The 17143-nt window shown below is 36.1% G+C and overlaps 2 protein-coding genes across 2 annotated transcripts in view; both read right to left on the bottom strand.

Annotated features, from left to right (window-relative positions):
- Positions 1 to 6190: 6190 nt before the first annotated feature.
- Positions 6191 to 10580, bottom strand: LOC121420642 (sodium-coupled monocarboxylate transporter 2-like). The gene is made up of 5 exons (XM_041615305.1): positions 10500 to 10580; positions 9668 to 9900; positions 8610 to 8710; positions 6935 to 7065; positions 6191 to 6283 (listed from the first exon to the last, which is right to left on the bottom strand). The coding sequence occupies exons 1-5, from the start codon at positions 10578 to 10580 to the stop codon at positions 6191 to 6193; spliced, it is 639 nt and encodes a 212-aa protein (XP_041471239.1).
- Positions 10581 to 11003: 423 nt separating this feature from the next.
- LOC121420640 (sodium-coupled monocarboxylate transporter 2-like) overlaps positions 11004 to 17143 on the bottom strand; it is a 20639-nt gene continuing 14499 nt past the window's right edge. The window contains exons 7-10 of the mRNA XM_041615304.1: positions 16043 to 16172; positions 15376 to 15464; positions 12662 to 12774; positions 11004 to 11077 (exon numbers count right to left, since the gene is read on the bottom strand). Of these exons, the coding sequence (XP_041471238.1) occupies positions 11004 to 11077; positions 12662 to 12774; positions 15376 to 15464; positions 16043 to 16172 (406 nt within the window). The remainder of the gene's footprint in view (positions 11078 to 12661; positions 12775 to 15375; positions 15465 to 16042; positions 16173 to 17143) is intronic.

Here is a 17143-nt window from a genome sequence, read left to right as displayed (position 1 = left end):
TATACAATGAAACACAAACAGAAACAAAATAATTTAAATGATATACATAATAATATACATAATAAACATACATATTAAAATAAATATGAACTTTATTACATTACTTTAAATTTACGTTTCCACCATTTCGAGGGGGGGGGTATGAATCACGCTGCATTGCTGCTGCTCCCTTTCGTACTCACTTTCCTCTCCACTTTTTTTTTTAATTACATAACTGCCTTCAGGGGGAATTTAAATCGATGTTTGAGATGGTTGATTAGACTATTGTATAGCCTACATTACCTTTAACCAGGCGCTGCATAAGATCATGAGCAAACAGCTTCTAAATCATGAACATTGTCGCAAACGTGTTAATGGTTGTCGGAGCATTGTTGGAGGCCCTGAAGAAGTATTGGGTTTGGATAACACACTCTTCAGGTATTAATCATGTCATATTATCATGCTATGAAGTAGGTTTTGTAGCGTTGGGACTTACTTTGGTCGGGAGAAGACGATACAAAATGTAATTTCAAGGATAACTTTGCGTGATAAATAATCATCCATTTCAAAATAAACAAAATACCGTGATCTGCGAACACACGTTCTTTTCTATCTTTTTCTTTGTTTTTTTTATCAAGTTGATTTTCTCAAAATTTGGTGGAAACTCCTCTGCACTCTTCACAAAATAAAAATGAATAACACTAAATTTGAAAAGCAAAAAGAAAAAGAAAAAAAATCAGTGAAAAATGGAGGTCAGATTAGTCACATAATTTTGAAAAGCCAAAAGAGAGGAATTTTCAATACAACCTGAAGGTCATTTGTGTTATATATGTTTTTAATTTGTACACATTTTTTCAGAATACATGGGAGGGCTGCATATGGGGAATAATACACGCAGCACAAGAGGTTTCACAGGCTTAATTCATTCCTCATAGACTCATGTGTTAAATTGGCACTTTAAAAAAATCATAAAAATAAGGATGAAATTCGGGGGTTGAATGTTTACTACCAGTGGATAGGATTTATATCTGGCAATCCATATCTGACCAGAAAAGGGTCCCTCGACCGGCTCATTTAAAAAATAAATTTGCGTGTTTGAAGACACCTTCGGGGGAGCAGATTCATCACCTCAAACAGCCAAATAGCCCTAATCCTTCCGCCAGTGAAAATATAGTCCAAAATTGGTGATATTTCTTCCCAATTTGGGAAAAGGAAGTTCAGTAATTACTAAAAATAGAATCAGTGTTAAATGGACAATCATATGCATACACTTTGTCTATCAGCCATATCAAAATAAAAAAAATAGCAAATGAATATTTATGGCCTGCCACTAGTGATTAGGCCCGTGAAACCAAGAAGGGAACTTTAGCATCCCCAGCACCCCCGCTTCCGATGGCCATGTCAATTACCGTGAAGACACTCTGTGAACAGCACACTGTCGAGGTGTCCACAGTGTGAAAATATCTTCACACCCTTGAATGTGAGCATTTAAAAAAAATGTGAATAATATTTTCACGTAGCTCACTTTGTGAACACACTGTGATCAGCCACAAGTACAACTATAATTACACCTTTGGTATCTACTTTAACACTCGGTGTTATGTTCGATCTCTAGGGTGTAAGTTTAACACCTCACTGTGTATTTATTCTAAGGACACAAACAGATGTCAGTTTCAACATCCGAGTGTTTACAGTGCAGCTTCAGCACTTCTAAATATGCTTTAAACGTCGGGTTTTATTTTCTCATGGAGGTTTATAACTATGTTGTATTGGGAGGGGCCCTCTTTTCTGTTTCAGTTTATCATGTTTATGGTAGGAACACACCAGGCGGGTGTTTCATAAAGCTGTTCGTAAGTTAAGAGCGACTTTAAGAACGACTGGTGATCCTTTCTTGTAGTACACTGTATATTCATTGGTGACGGTTTAGCGCGTAAGAAAGGATCACCAGTCGTTCTTAAAGTCGCTCTTAACTTACGAACAGCTTTATGAAACGGGCCCCAGGGCAGCTTTTTGCTGGTAAACGCCAAGCTGGTATATAAACAATTACCTAATAAGAAACAATTTACGTCTAGCTAGGTTAATCAGTCATGTAGTGGCTGACCAGTGGCGTACCCAGGATTTTCCTAGGGGGGGGGGGCAAATTCGTCTGCCAAAAATATTGACAAGCAAAAAAAACAAAAAAGGTCCTCAACCACAAATAAATGGCTTCGTACCAGAAAAAAAAGGTCTTCAAGTTTAAAAGAGGGGGCAAGTTGTGACTCGTCAGGGGGGGGGGTGGGCAGGGGTACGTTCCTTGCATGAGTTGTGACTCGTCAGGGGGGGCAGTCATTACTCTCGGGTATTTTTTTTTAATAGAGACAATGGCAGATCGATGGGGATTCGAACTCAAAAACTTGCGATTGTGAGTGACAACACTCTAGCCACTGGACCATACGAATAACAAAATGATCACAGAGAAAGTTCGCTTAATGTCATCAACCAAACACGAATTTTTGCCACAAAGAATCAAGATTCAAGAAATTTATTTTATTTCCATCAAAAATACATACACCAAATACAATTATAAATGAACATGGTCAAGTACAGATCAATTCATAATAATTTTACAATAGCATAAAACTATAACAAAATTGAAGGACGACCCAAACAAAAAGTTGATTTGAATAAAAGGAGAAAATCGGAAATTTATGACATTTTAAAGTTTCGCTTAATTTCACAACAGTTTTAATGCACAAACCGGTAGGTATGCAAAGGACCAGACTGATATCGTCACGCACTCACTATTTCTTTTGTATTTAGTAATAGAAAATGTGAGAAAAAAATCTGTCGTTTTTCCTCATTGTCGTGTGAAAGAAATTTTTATTCCTCCCTAAACAGCAAAAATGTGGAATTACTATGAATTTGATAGTTTATGATTGACTTAAATTGGTCATCCTTGTCAAATCTGAAAAAAAAAATTGTATAATTAAAACAATAAAAACAAAATAAATAGTGAGTGGGGAACATCATTCTTATCTCTTATTTGCATATCACCTAGTTGTGCATGTAATTGTTTTGTGAAAAATAAGCGAAACTTATAACTGTCATAACTTTCTTATTTTACATACAATTTTAACAGTTGAATGAAATTTTCAGCGTTGTGCTTGATTGAGTTTTCTCTATTGATTCGAATCAACAATTTTCTTGGGTGGACTTGAGTAGATGTGGAAAGAAAATATATTTCAGTCGATATGAACTTAATTATTTTCAGAGTACTCTCTCTAATTATACTCCAAGCCACTAAAACAAAACAAAAAAAAAACCATGAAACTAAATTCATAATGTAATCTATTTATTGTCATCTAACAGTCCCATCATCATAGTTTTCGCGAACATACTTTCTTAAACACTTCTGTTTAAAAGACGAGTAATCTTATACTAAAGATTTACAGACAGAACGGAAGAAATTGGACACATTAAAGGTCAAGTCCACCCCAGGGAAAATGTTGATTAGAATAAATAGAGAAAATTAGATTAGCATAACGCTGAATAAATCATCAAAACGGATGTATAATGATAAAGTTATGACGAATATTCTTTCTCAAACACTTCTGTTTAAAAGATGAGTAATCCTATATTAAAGATTTACAGACAGAACGGAAGAAATTGGACACATTACAGGTCAAGTCCACCCCAGGGAAAGTGTTGATTAGAATAAATAGAGAAAATTAGATTAGCATAACGCTGAAAAAAATAATCAAAACGGATGTATAATGATAAAGTTATGACGAATATTCTTTCTCAAACACTTCTGTTTAAAAGATGGGTAATCCTATATTAAATATTTACAGACAGAACGGAATAAATTGGACACATTAAAGGTCAAGTCCACCCCAGGGAAAATGTTGATTAGAATAAATAGAGAAAATTTAAATTAGCATAACGCTGAAAATATCATCAAAACGGATGTATAATAAGAAAGTTTTGACATTTTAAAGTTTCGCTTGTTTTTTTTGTTTTTTTTTACAAAATAGTGATGTGCACAACTCAGTGGCGTCCAAATGAGACAGACGATGATGTCCCTCACTATTTATTTTGTTTTCTAATATATATTTCATTTTTTACAGATTTGACAATAAGGACCATCTTGATTGCTAATTCCACTTGTTCAGGGTGGAATTAATCGTTGTTTCACTTGACAATGAGGAGAAAATTAGAATATTTCATATAATGAAACACTGAAGAAATAGTGAAAACATCAGTCTCCTCATTTGCTTTCCAACCAGGATGTGCATATAAATGTTTTGTGAAATTAAGTGAAACATTAAAAGTAATAACTTTATTATTTTACATCCGATTTTGATGGAATTTTCAGTGTCATGCTTCTTAGATTTTTTTTATCAAAATGAACTTCTTGTTGGGGTGAACTTGTCCTTTAATCATAATCATTCATATGTATGTATGCATAACATCCATGTAGGCGAAAAGAACATCATATAAATATGTGGTACATCCAATATTTGCCACTCATTCACACAACAGAACTAGTAATAGGCTGAGCAAATACAATCTATTTATTGTTCTGCAAATACGGGGTGTCATTACAGGTTTTTAGGCAAACATCATTATTGAGGAAAGCACGTATGTTCGAATAATTTTATAAAGCCTTATTATAAACTACTTCTGATTTAAACATGAATTATAATGTTCTAGTTTGATCGCAGGAATTTGTAGAGCAAGGGATCGGGGGGAGGAGGTACATGCTCCTATTCCTTCTATCAAATTTCTCATAATGTATTTATTAACAGATAGCGATTCCCTTTATATTTTATTGATAGTGAGAACTCTTATCTACCTGTCAGGATTTGTAACGAAATATACGCCACGTACGCCATCTTGGGCCATGCAATGAAGTGGAGGAAAAAGATAGGCCTATTCATTCGAGCCAACCCATTTTCAATTTTTATTTCGATATAGCTGATCGACAGAGGGTATGAATAAGGCTGTCAATCTAACACTGAATATTGGGAGGGTAATTACTGAACTTTCTTTCCCAAATTGTGAAGAAATACCACCATCTTTGGAACTATATTTTGACTGGCGGAAGGCTATTAGGGCTATTTTACTATAATCAGGTGATGAATATGTCTTCATAAATGCAGATTTTTTTTTAATGAGCCGGTCGAGGGACCCTTTTTGGGGTCAGATATGGATTCTAAGATATATATCATATCCACTGGTAGTAACATTAGACCGCCGAATTTCATCCGCATTTTTAATGATTTTTTTTATTGAAGTTGCCAGTTTAACACACAGGTCTATGGGAAATGTTTCAGGGCGAGCGAGAGACCACAAAAGACGTTTTGCACTGCGACGCAGAATCAATCCTAGCACGCAGCAAATGCATCGCAAAAGCAGATCAAATCACAATGAAAAGCTGGGAGCTCCTATCATTGGCGGCGGAAGCCAAAAAAATTAGGGGGGAGTCTACCTGAAATTTTGTGATGGACACATGTAAAAAAATTGACAAACAAAGAAAAAAAAGACATCAACCTCAATTTTAGGGGAGAGACATTTCAAGGGGTCCATCGGAATTTAGGGGGTACGCAGGAAACGAAATTGACAAGCAAAAAAAAAAGAAAACTAAAAATTTAGGGGGGACCGCCCCCCCCCCCCCCCCCCATCACCAGCCCACCAAATGAACATTCATGACGATCTGCATATAACATGTTTTCACAAAATGTTGATCACTTTCAAATAACTTCCGATTTTGACGGAATTTTCAACATTTTCCTTTGTGAATCTGACTCTATTTAGATATGAATATTTTCAACCCGGACAATCCCTTTAATATTACGCCATGTTTCTGTTAAAAACATTCATTGGCGCAAGCTTATCCAATATTAATTAATTACTACACATCTGCTGAAATAAGTGAGTTTTGAGAGACGACTTTAAGAGTTCAATGTCAATTTCACGGAGTGAAGAAGGTAGGGATAGGAGTTCCAGAGACGGGCAACAATAGATAAAAAGGCACGCCCGTCACGCATGAAACCTGTTCGTCTTCTGTTGAATATCTGTGCATCATTTTCTAACAGAGACCACAGTAATAGCCTGGAACTTTCCGCAGAATGCAGTCAAGTGCAACATTGTCAATGTTGAATATTCTCACACCCCGAATCTCGAATAAAAAAAGACTGTGAACTCGATGAGAATAGTACTCTTTTCGTATTTAAGTTTCTGTCATTTTCTGGAATTCTATTCCTCCTTCTTTTTCGTGGTTTACTTGATCCTGTTTCCTCATTGCTCGGTACTCGTATTCCTTCTATATTCGATGTCGAATAAATGAAAAAAGGAGAAAACATGAATTATTAGAAATAATTGTGTTTTTAACAATCATGTTCTGATCAGAAAATAGACTAACATGAAAGCTCGTTATGAAAATCGAATTTGATAACATTAATTACAAATATTACAACAATAACAAACGTGGCTATGCATACTATAGGGTATTATTCATTTCATTCATCTCTATTCCATGTTTTGTGTTTTTTTCTTTCTTCTTTTCCTGTTATACTGATCTCTTTTAATCACTTGAAAAAGGGGTAACAATGAATGAGGTGCCCATTTCGACCCACCCCTACACTTACGCCCTTATTCTGAACACGGATTTAGATTAAACCCTGGTTTCAATTTGTGGATTAAATATGGATAGCCAATGGGACACAAATCACTAAAACACACATACAATTTATCAAATTATATAACATTCAAATTATTCATAATTGTCTGGAATGATAACTGAAGTATTTTGAAATAAAATTCTACGTCTTAAAAGCCAAAAAAGGGGGGGGGGGGGTTTGGCTCCCCATAATTTTAGCACAGAGTTAGACCATGATCTAAGTTAAACATGATTTCAGAATATGGGCCATTGTTTTTTAGCTTTCTTAGAATGGTAATATTAAATCAAACTTACCTCGTCTGCCATAAAGTCCTCCCCTACCCCGCAGCGGAGTGGTATCTTCCATTTCTCAGGCAGGCAGCAACACAATCTATCGACCACTGGACATATCAAACGGGGGTCCAATTTTCTCGGATCCTGAGGGCCTGAAAAATCACATAAGACAGATGAGATAAACGTTCGGGCTGATTTATTGGCCCAAGTTACAGTCACAAGGATGTAAGCTTAATTCAGGTTTACACGTTTAATACCTGCATTACGAAGGCTTGCACTTCTCATGATCACCCAACGATGCGAGAACTGGCATAATTATGCTTTCTTGCATAATTTCGACCCTTTCAGCATAATTCATTATGCCTGGCATAATTAGACTTTTTAAGCAAAGAATCTGGCATAATAATAGCATATTTAGCATAATTTTGATCCATTTTATTCCCCCACATGCTGTTTTTCATTTTTCACATTTCTACTAACTAATGAACGGCGCCAGCACCGACAGAAGTGGGGGAATCGTTCACATGCATGCATCCACTACTAAAATTTAGGTTGATCTCCTTTTTTTCCCTCTCTTTTTTTTTTTTGCTTGTATAAAAATTTTGGTTAGCCACTTCTAAAATTTAGGTTGAAAACCTTTTTTTAGCATAATTTCACTGCTCCCCTCGCATTATTGGATTTTTTTCACTGGCCACGCTGTGATCACCATAACGTCCATCTTTCTGCAAAAATAGACCTATATTAATGTTGCAGTAGTTCATCATGATAATGATTCCTGATACAGTGTTAAGTATTTGAATACAAATAGCCTTAATGGGCTGTAAAAAAACTGCTAGTTGGTGTCATTGGATGACAAAATAATGAGGTGTTAAAAATACACCCTATAACTTGAACACAAAGCCAAAGGATGTTAAAAACAACAAGAAACAAACGCTGTATTAACACGGGCGTAGAACTAACACTGTAAACCAGTTAACATTTCATGTATTGCTGCGCCTTTACAGTGTGGAAGTCATTCAAAATTAATATGTAACAAAGTTTTGGTCCCGTTTGAGAAAGACCTGGGGTCCGTTGCAGAAAGAGTTGCGTTTAAACGTAAGTCAAAAAATCAATCACAAGTCCCAAATGCGCGGTGTTGATTGGTTGAAAATCAAGTTACGCATGATTTTTAGAGTTGCGATTGATTGCAACTCTTTCTGCAATGGGCCCCTGGGGCCCATAATAAAGACGAACTTTGAATACCAATTGCACAATTTCTATTTTAAAAAAAAATTGCTATCAGCCAATCAGATTGAACGTTTTCAGTAACTTGTAACTGTTACTGCAAATTTGATATTATTACACGTTTAATGAATTTAATAAACAAAATTATAATCACGACCCAATATTTATTTGTTGTAGTTTTGTAATTTAACTAAGATAGGGGCTTGCCTCTTGTACAAGCTTTGCTTTATTTGGCAAGTCCCTCCGTCTTACTTTTAAATACAAATATCATTTTAGATAAATTTATTTACTGTGTTCCTTAAATTTATGATTATTTATATATACATATTATATTTTGTAGTATTTTCGACCTTGTTTTGTTATGTTTATCATATTATTGTTATGTTTATCATATTACTGTGAAACGGAAATAAATCAATCAAATCAAATCAAATGAAACGACCCCCTTGCCATTGCTTTCAGTATTACTTGCCTGTTAAGATGCTGATGATGATAGCAGAGACAACGGAAACGAGAAATGAGAATACTCCCCACCAGGTGTATGAAATCTTATACAAATCAAACGAGGAAGACCTAAACATGGCAAAAGAAAATAACAACACGTTGTCGACATCATTAGTTTACTATATTTAAAAATTTGATGGGTTTCCGGCCCTAGGGCCCCGGTGCTCAAAGTTGCTACCATAGTAACTTTGCCATCTAATGGTAACTTACCTGAAATACTTGATTCTGATTGGCTGATCGACATTTGTTGCCATGGCAGTTACCATTGTATGGCAAAGTTGTCATTAACTTTGTATGCAACGGGGCCCAAGTGAGGTAACATGAAGCTACATGATATTTTTCTGAGCAGCAGATCGAGCTGCCACGTTGTGCGATTTTATCCTAATATTCAACAGGAATTCTTAAAGCGAAAGATGACACTGAAGATGATTTTATCAACTGGAATATGGATTTTCACACAATTCTTTCAAATGCATATTTTCAAGGACTCAAAGATAAGATAAAAGATATGAACAATGTGATTCTTATCACCAATATCACTCTAAAATGTCCGACAGGGGTAGTCAAACCCTATAGCTTGTAAGAGCCAATGGGTGCAATCATTTTTTTTAAAGGGTAGATAATGTTGTCATCCATGTAATATCTATCAATGTTCTGCAAAAACTCCTCTGTACGCAATTATCCCACAAGACAACGAAACTCTTATCACCTACATCCAACCCGAACTTTACTAACAAAAAATTATTTTTGTCTTTTCTGGTCCCGTATATTGGAATTCCTTGCCCAACGCTTTTCAGGAATCCACAAGCATCACAATTTTTCAACATTACCTTAAAAAGATGCTTATTTGCCAATTCTTTACACAAACAAGTCAATCTACACTATAACCAAAACTATATACAACAAAAACTTTTTTTGAACCTCCCAGGATACAACCTGCTATGCTCCTCTTTGCACCTCCAATTGTACCTGGACCCCCTCTCTCCCTACATTTGCCTCTCTGTTCCTCACTCAGTAATAACTTACTCCAAATTCCCAGAATCGGGCATCGTCGTTTCTTCCATCATCATCATAGTTGTTGTGTCTTCGTAGTTCAATAAAGTGGTCATCGACTCCGATGTCGAGAAGAAAGTTGAGTTTTCCAAAGAGCAAAGGTCGGCTGAGAGGGGTGGGTCTTTGGGTGGATGGGGGTAAATCTGCGCCCCTATACCAACCCAGAAGGCGAAGGCAAGACCGAGAAGAGTCCCTGATATGACCCCCTATAAGAGCAATATAATTAATACATGAATAGAGTTGAAGATTATGACGATGATGATGATGGTGGTGGTGGTGATGACGATGATTATGCTAGTGGTGGTGGTGATGATGATGCTGATAATGAGGATGATGGCAATGAAAATGATAATGACTACGAGGAGGATGATAACGGAGATGATCATGATCATGGTGTTGGTTATGATGATGAAGATAATTATGACGACGCTGATGCTGTTAGTGATGGTGACGGTGAATGACGTTGATTTTAATCTTAAATTGTATTTTATGATTGTATCTCAATAATAATGATTTTGTGTTGCTTTCGGATGGAATCAAGTCTACGCTAAATGGAGTTTGATATATTTGTATTAAATGATGAACAGCAGGCTCATAAAAGAACCAAAAAAAAAATGAATAGAAACCATTTCTTATAATATGATTTCCTACAGAACTGATTTCGAACTATGAGTTCCCTCTTTCTTTATCAAAAAGCGATTATATGCTTTTAAAGGGTCACACGATACGGTGGAGTAGTTACATCCAGACAGAATGACCGCGATAACTGAGAAGTATTACGCCCTCAACGTTCGTCAACACTCACCTTTGAGTTGATCCATGGGAAGAACATTCCGCATGAGAAAAGCGCCAGGATAGGACCACCACACATACCAAACAGATTCATTGCCGTCTATCAATGGGGGAAAAGGGGGGTAACCATGAGCTTGTTGGTTTACACTGTAAAAACGCTGTTTAAAATACATTGCATGAGTTAAACATGGGAGATAGTTTATTACAAATATTGGTCTATTTTGCTAGAATTCCATCGAGAAGTGCCCTAAATGGATAAAATAACTAAAAATTGTAATGATGATAATAATAATTATAATAATAATAATAATGATGATAATAATAATAATGATAATAATAGTAATAATAATAATGATAATATAATGATAATAACATAACAATACAAATTATCATAGGACAAGTTTATCTTGATTTGCTCGAAATGAACTGTCATTATCTTGGGTCATGCTTATGATTTTGTACAAACATATCTATTCATTTATCTCTTTGTTCCTTTTTTATCAATTAATTTGATTTTCTATACCTGGAGAATTTCTCCCATCTCAGATGCCAGGAGTGCAGAGAAAATGGTCACCACACCAAACAGCAAAGCTGCATGGGGGTAAGAAAATATTTTCAAAGAGATGTATTAATCTGTATCACTTGGTAAAATTTAGTTTTGCCTGATTCCTGAGTTGTTATCGTTCCAAATGGTTGATACTTTCATAGGATCCAATGGCCAGTGATGGTCTAAGGCCCGTATTCTGAAGTCGGGTTTAACTTCAAACCTGAGTATAAAGTTAAAACCCGACTTCAGAAAATTGGACAGCCAATTGTTACATAAATCACAAACAGCTAGTAGAGATATCATATTACAGCTCATTTGGCTCTCAAGTCATTCTTACTTGTCTAGGAAGTTTAAATAGATGATTGTCTTCACCATCGATGAATCAGGAAAGAGCACAGTAAATATAAGAAACGAACAACTTAACAAAAATTTTGACTATTTTGGCTTCCCATAATTTTAGCACAGAGTTAGACCATGATGGTCTAAGTTAAACCTGACTTCAGAATAGGGGCCTAATAATCACTATTGATTGAGTAGAAGAAATGACCAGTTATCTCACGATGTGTCAAACGTAGTTGGAGAGCGACATTTCGTCTGCAACCTGCTAGGCTTCGTCAGGCAATCACTATTGAGTTACGCTAATTAAGCCCCTACGATTCTCGTTCATTTACCAATATTGATTAGACAAACAGTTAACTGATATAGTATTGTTGCATGAAAATGAAAATCCATATTTCATTGTTCGAAATGAAATATGAAAAATGATAATACTCTCAAAATTCTTTAAGCCCAATTGATCGTGGGACCTGCAGCCACCGTGTAGCGCCGGAGCGACGTAGCTCTATCCCTTGAATTGTTGAACGTTAAATAGGGTAGCAGCAACTCCCAGTTTCAACGTTTTTTCTCACGTGTGGTCTGACGCGGTCAGGGTTTGAACTTGTGACCTCCTGGTTCTGAGACGGACACTTTACCAAATGAGCCAAGATATCGGTATACAATGCAACGATATATCTTTATCATTATTACGTCATATCATCAATTATATATCATAAAACAAATGTTCACGTAAAGTGAATGGTTAATAAATTCAATTCATTCAAACAAAGTGGTCGTTACATGCACGAAACAGTCAAAATCAAGTAGACCTCTATAACAACCTTATGGGATGGCTAACGATATATAGCCGTGTTCCTTTTTCCCCTCTCCGCTGTTTTTCCCCTCTGCTATTTCTTTCTTCTTTTCTATCACTTAAAAAAACACACCACCGAATAAGTTGCCCCTTAAGTGCCACCGTTAGAATAATAGCATATACTAGCACCTACTTCTAAAACGCTTTCTGCAACGTTCAGAATCTATAGAAAATGCCCGTAAAATCACAATGGACAGAGTAGAGGTCATTGTCGAAAGTTGGTGGACCGAGCGGGACAGCGCACCGGCAGAAGTTTCGGACCGGACAATGAAATCCAAATATATCGCTTGTCCAGAGTCAAGAATGGCACTACTGTTTCTGATTCTCCGATTTTCGACAAAGGCTGCTTTGTTTTGAAGGGTTTTTGAGGAAAAGATTCTCTGCGTTGTGGAAAGCGTCTGGGAAGTGCTTGCAAAAAATGTCCTGATTCGCCTCTCACCAAATCCTTTCGATATCCACGTGTACTGACTATCCTTCATGTTCGGCCAAATGCCTTTGATGACATCTTCGCCGGCTACTGCTGCGAGGGCGTTCAGACCCGATGAAATAGTACTGTGGGATAGTAATAACATTCATGCCGGTCGTTATAATATTGCATCTCCTGTTTTGGGGTCATTCCTTGACGTTAAAAGTTAATCATATGTGACTTGACAATTAAACCACTAGATGAAATGAATTGAATTGAATTTATTACATAACGTCACCGGCAATTGCCAACATTTTGTTCAAAACAAGAAAATATATACATAAACAGATAAACAAAAACAAAATAGTATTTTTTGTCAAAAAAAATAAACACAAAATCAAAACAAAACATAACAAAGCAACTTATATATAAAAATATACACTATAAACATAGGCATTATTCGGGTACTCATTTTAACAATGAGTAAAAAAAAAAGCTGATGTCCAAGAGAGGACAAGGAAAACAAAAGGAAAGTGGGAGAGGAAAGGGAAATAAAGAGGAAAGAAGTTCGAAAATAGACAGGGCGGGAGAGAGGAAGAGTGAGAAGAAAGGCATCACATGTAAACTTATTGTGTATGAGATATAGATTGTAGATGAGATGGTACTGTCGAAGAGTGTCGATAACGCAATGCGTCATCAAATTCAATGTTCTCAACATCCGGAGACGTTTTACAACTCATTAATCTTATGGAAAAAACTGGATGATAAACACTCAGATAATTTGAAAAAAGGGAAAATAACTAACGCATCCATAATTGTCTAAGTAATAATTACTTCATATCCAATGCAGCAATAGGCCTATTTGAATAGGTGGCAAGACGCTTCAATTCCAAACAAGCGTAAGTCCCAGAATCAGGAATATAGGTCCTTTGATTAAACGCAGTTTAGTAGCTGATTTACGTCCAATTGCAACTCATCTTTCTTAAACGTTCCTATTTTGGCAGGGGACTAAAGGTGGATTTTTCCAATTGAACGTTAATTTCTTGCAACGCCTGGATTATTTTAAGAACGATAGTAGCCCTAAAAATGACACAAATCTCGTTGTAATGGCGAAATCTTCATGGCAAACAGCCGATTCGTCTTTTGCCAACTCGTCCACTCAATGTGGACAATATGCTTTTACAGCTAGAAGCATTAATAACTGGAATGCTTTGCCAGAGGAAGCAGTTTCTGCAACTAGTGTAAATTCATTTAAATCTGCAATCGAGAGGCACTGGAAATCCCATCCATTAAAATATTCACCATACCAGAGACAACTCTACGTGACGAGGGACAAATAAGCTTCCAGCTTTATGTCTCTACATCCAAGTAATGACATGGTCTACCTTCATTTAGTCTGATACAATTCCATCCATTAAAATTTCGTCTATCAGCCATTTGGTTCAATAACCATTTGGCCAATAATCACTTCGTCAAATCAAACTCAGTTTGTCTATGACCATTTCGTCTTAAAACCGGTTGGTCAAATATCTATTGTCTTTTCATTCATTTCGCCCAATGGACATTAAGTCCAATTAGACCAAATTGTATATGGACCAAATGACAACTGGACTAACTGGTTATTAGACGAAATGGTGAGTGGACGAAATGGCAATTGGACCATATGAGTAGTGGACGAATCGATGGTAGACCAAGTAATTGATTGATTGATTGACTTTATTTTATTTCTGCATTCTAGATAATATGCAACATATCTACAAAGGTGATACATTAAGTTTGACAAAACAATAAAGCAATATATAGTCATAAAAAGCAATGAACAATAAATATCAACAAGAAGCAATATTCAATAAAGAGAACATATCAGTTAAAACAAATGCAGGAGACCGCCATCGTGAGCGGTTAAGCTTGAAAATGTTGGCGGCCTCGTAAAAATAGTACATAATAGTAGATGAGTTAGGAATTGGACGAATTGGCACTTAGACCAATCGGAAGTAACCCTCTTAAGGCTACACGGGCCTAATCACAACTGGCAGGCCAAAGATATTCATTCGAGCCAACCCATTTCTCAATTAACCTTATGTCCAAGTTTCATGAACTAGGTCCATATATTTTCTAAGTTATGATGACATTTCAAAAACTTAACCTCAGGTTAAGATTTCGATGTTGATTCCTCCAACATGGTCTAAGTTCATTGACCCTAAATGACCTTTGACCTTTGACCTTGGTCATGTGACATGAAACTCTAATAGGATATTCAGTAATACTTGATTAACCTTATGGCCAAGTTTTATTAACTAGGTCCATATACTTTCGAAGTTATGACGTCGTTTCAAAAACTTAACCTCAGGTTAAGATTTGATGTTGACAAAAATGTATGAATATGACTGACAATCCAACACTGATTCTAGGGAGGGTCCCTACTGAACTTACTTTTTCCAAATTGGAAAGATATTTCACCACTATATTTTCACTGGCGGAAGAATTAGGGTTATTTTACTCTCTCAAGTGATGAATTTGGTCACGTCAGGTGTAGTCTTCGTAAATGCTGATTTATTTTTAAAATGAGCCGGTCGACGTACCCTTTTCTGGTCAGATATAGAATGTCAGACATTTATCCTATCCACTGGTAGAAAACATTCAACCCTTGAATTTCCTCCTTATTTTTTATGAATTCTGTTTAAGTGCCACTTTAACACACAAGTCTATGGGAAATTAATTAGGCCTGTGATACCTTATTATTTTACCTCAATGCTGCACTGAAGACTGCCGATGTAAGTAACCCCGGTAAACCTGGCATCGAACCAAACAGGTCCATGATGAAATAGGGCATCAACTGGTCCAATATGAAAATATAACATCCAGATATAAAATTTACATAAAGAGGCCATTGTTGTGATCTTTATTGATCATTCAGTTCAAAATCACTCATGGTCTAAATCATTATACAGAATATAACATTGGAAATCAACATCTGATTAAATAGGCCTGCACGATATAAAATGTTACAATATAACAATTAAATAGATTATTATTGCAATACATTTGTTTAGAAACAAAAAAAATCTGTTTTACAATATAAAAGAGTAATACTCTAATATAATAATTGATATTTAAAAAAAAACCTAAAATTGTGTTTTGAATGATTGCGAGCAGTGGTTGCATTCGACGACTTTCTGTATCCAAATATGTAGTTTTAGTTATCCTTTCTATATACCGGTTATCACGCATAGTTACGCCGTCGTCAACCACCCAAAGCGAAGGAATTGTACTGGTTAGTGGTTGCAAAAGGTTATTCAGCGCTAACCCACTGAAAAAGGGTTGTCTTTATATTTACGTTATAATGCGTTATATTGCGTTCAGCATTTTGACTAAATACTATAATTTTACAGCTATTAGGGTAATGTCACAAACCTGGTCATAGCTCGCTATGGCGCCGTGAAGTTTGGGGTCACAGCCAGCATAATTAGCATACATGACCACGCCCACTATGTGAGGGAGCACCTGAACCAAGATCATACCAAACATGGCGATCCATATTGCTCTGAAAGGAAGAAAGAAAGAAAGAAAAATGAGAACAAAGGAGATATGGGAGGAAGATAGTCAGAGAGGGGAGAAACAGGGAGGCGGCGTCAGAGAGAGAGAGATGGGGAGGGAGAGAGGGGGTGATCAAGGGGAGAGAGAGAACGATAAAGGGGGAGAGAGAAGAGAGGATAAGGAGTTGAAAGAGAAATAAAGAGAGAATGGGGAAGAGAGAGAGAGAGAGAGGGGCGAGGGAGGGGGTAAGATAGAAAGTACAGATAATGTATGGAGAGGGGGCACAAGGGAGATAGAGATTTTGAAAGGGAATGGATATATAGGTAATATCATGAATACTAGACTTTTATCTTAAAAGTACATGATAGTATGATACAGCTACTTTTTTGAAGTAGAATTAGCGGGGAACTTCATAGAAGCATAAGTCCATATGATAATGTATCACCAGCGACTATTCAATAAAAAAAAGCAAGAAATCAAAATATTCAGCTGGAACTTGTGCAGGGGCGGGCTTGGGACTTCTGAATGGTGGAGAACATGTATTTTTAAATTTTGGTACACAAACAGGGTATTCACTCTAAAATCAAACACGTATTCAGTCTAAAAAAAGTAAAAAGTCAGAAGAATGGGGGTAGGATCAAGAGGGGATACATTCCTTTACGCTCGTATACATTTTAGATCTGCACCTGGAAGGCAGCGATTTGCATAAATGATAATAATAATAATTAAACGTTTTTGTATAGCGCAAAATACACTTATAAGCAAAGTTGCATGTCTCTAAAGCGCTTTTTACAAAAGGAGTGGAGATGGAGGGGAGAGCACTGGGTTCTTACATTAATTGTTTACAAAATGGTGATTGAATGTGTTTTCAAGCTATTTCTAAACTTTTCGTATGGTTGTATATTTCTAAGATATTCTGGCAGATTATTCTATGAAATAGCAGCTGCATGTGAAATTGATCTTTCCACATATGACTTC

The sequence above is a fragment of the Lytechinus variegatus genome, chromosome 8 (assembly GCF_018143015.1).
Source record: "Lytechinus variegatus isolate NC3 chromosome 8, Lvar_3.0, whole genome shotgun sequence".
Taxonomy (NCBI): domain Eukaryota; kingdom Metazoa; phylum Echinodermata; class Echinoidea; order Temnopleuroida; family Toxopneustidae; genus Lytechinus; species Lytechinus variegatus.
Note: the sequence above shows the minus strand (reverse complement) of the source record. Positions and strands in the feature narration are given on the sequence as shown.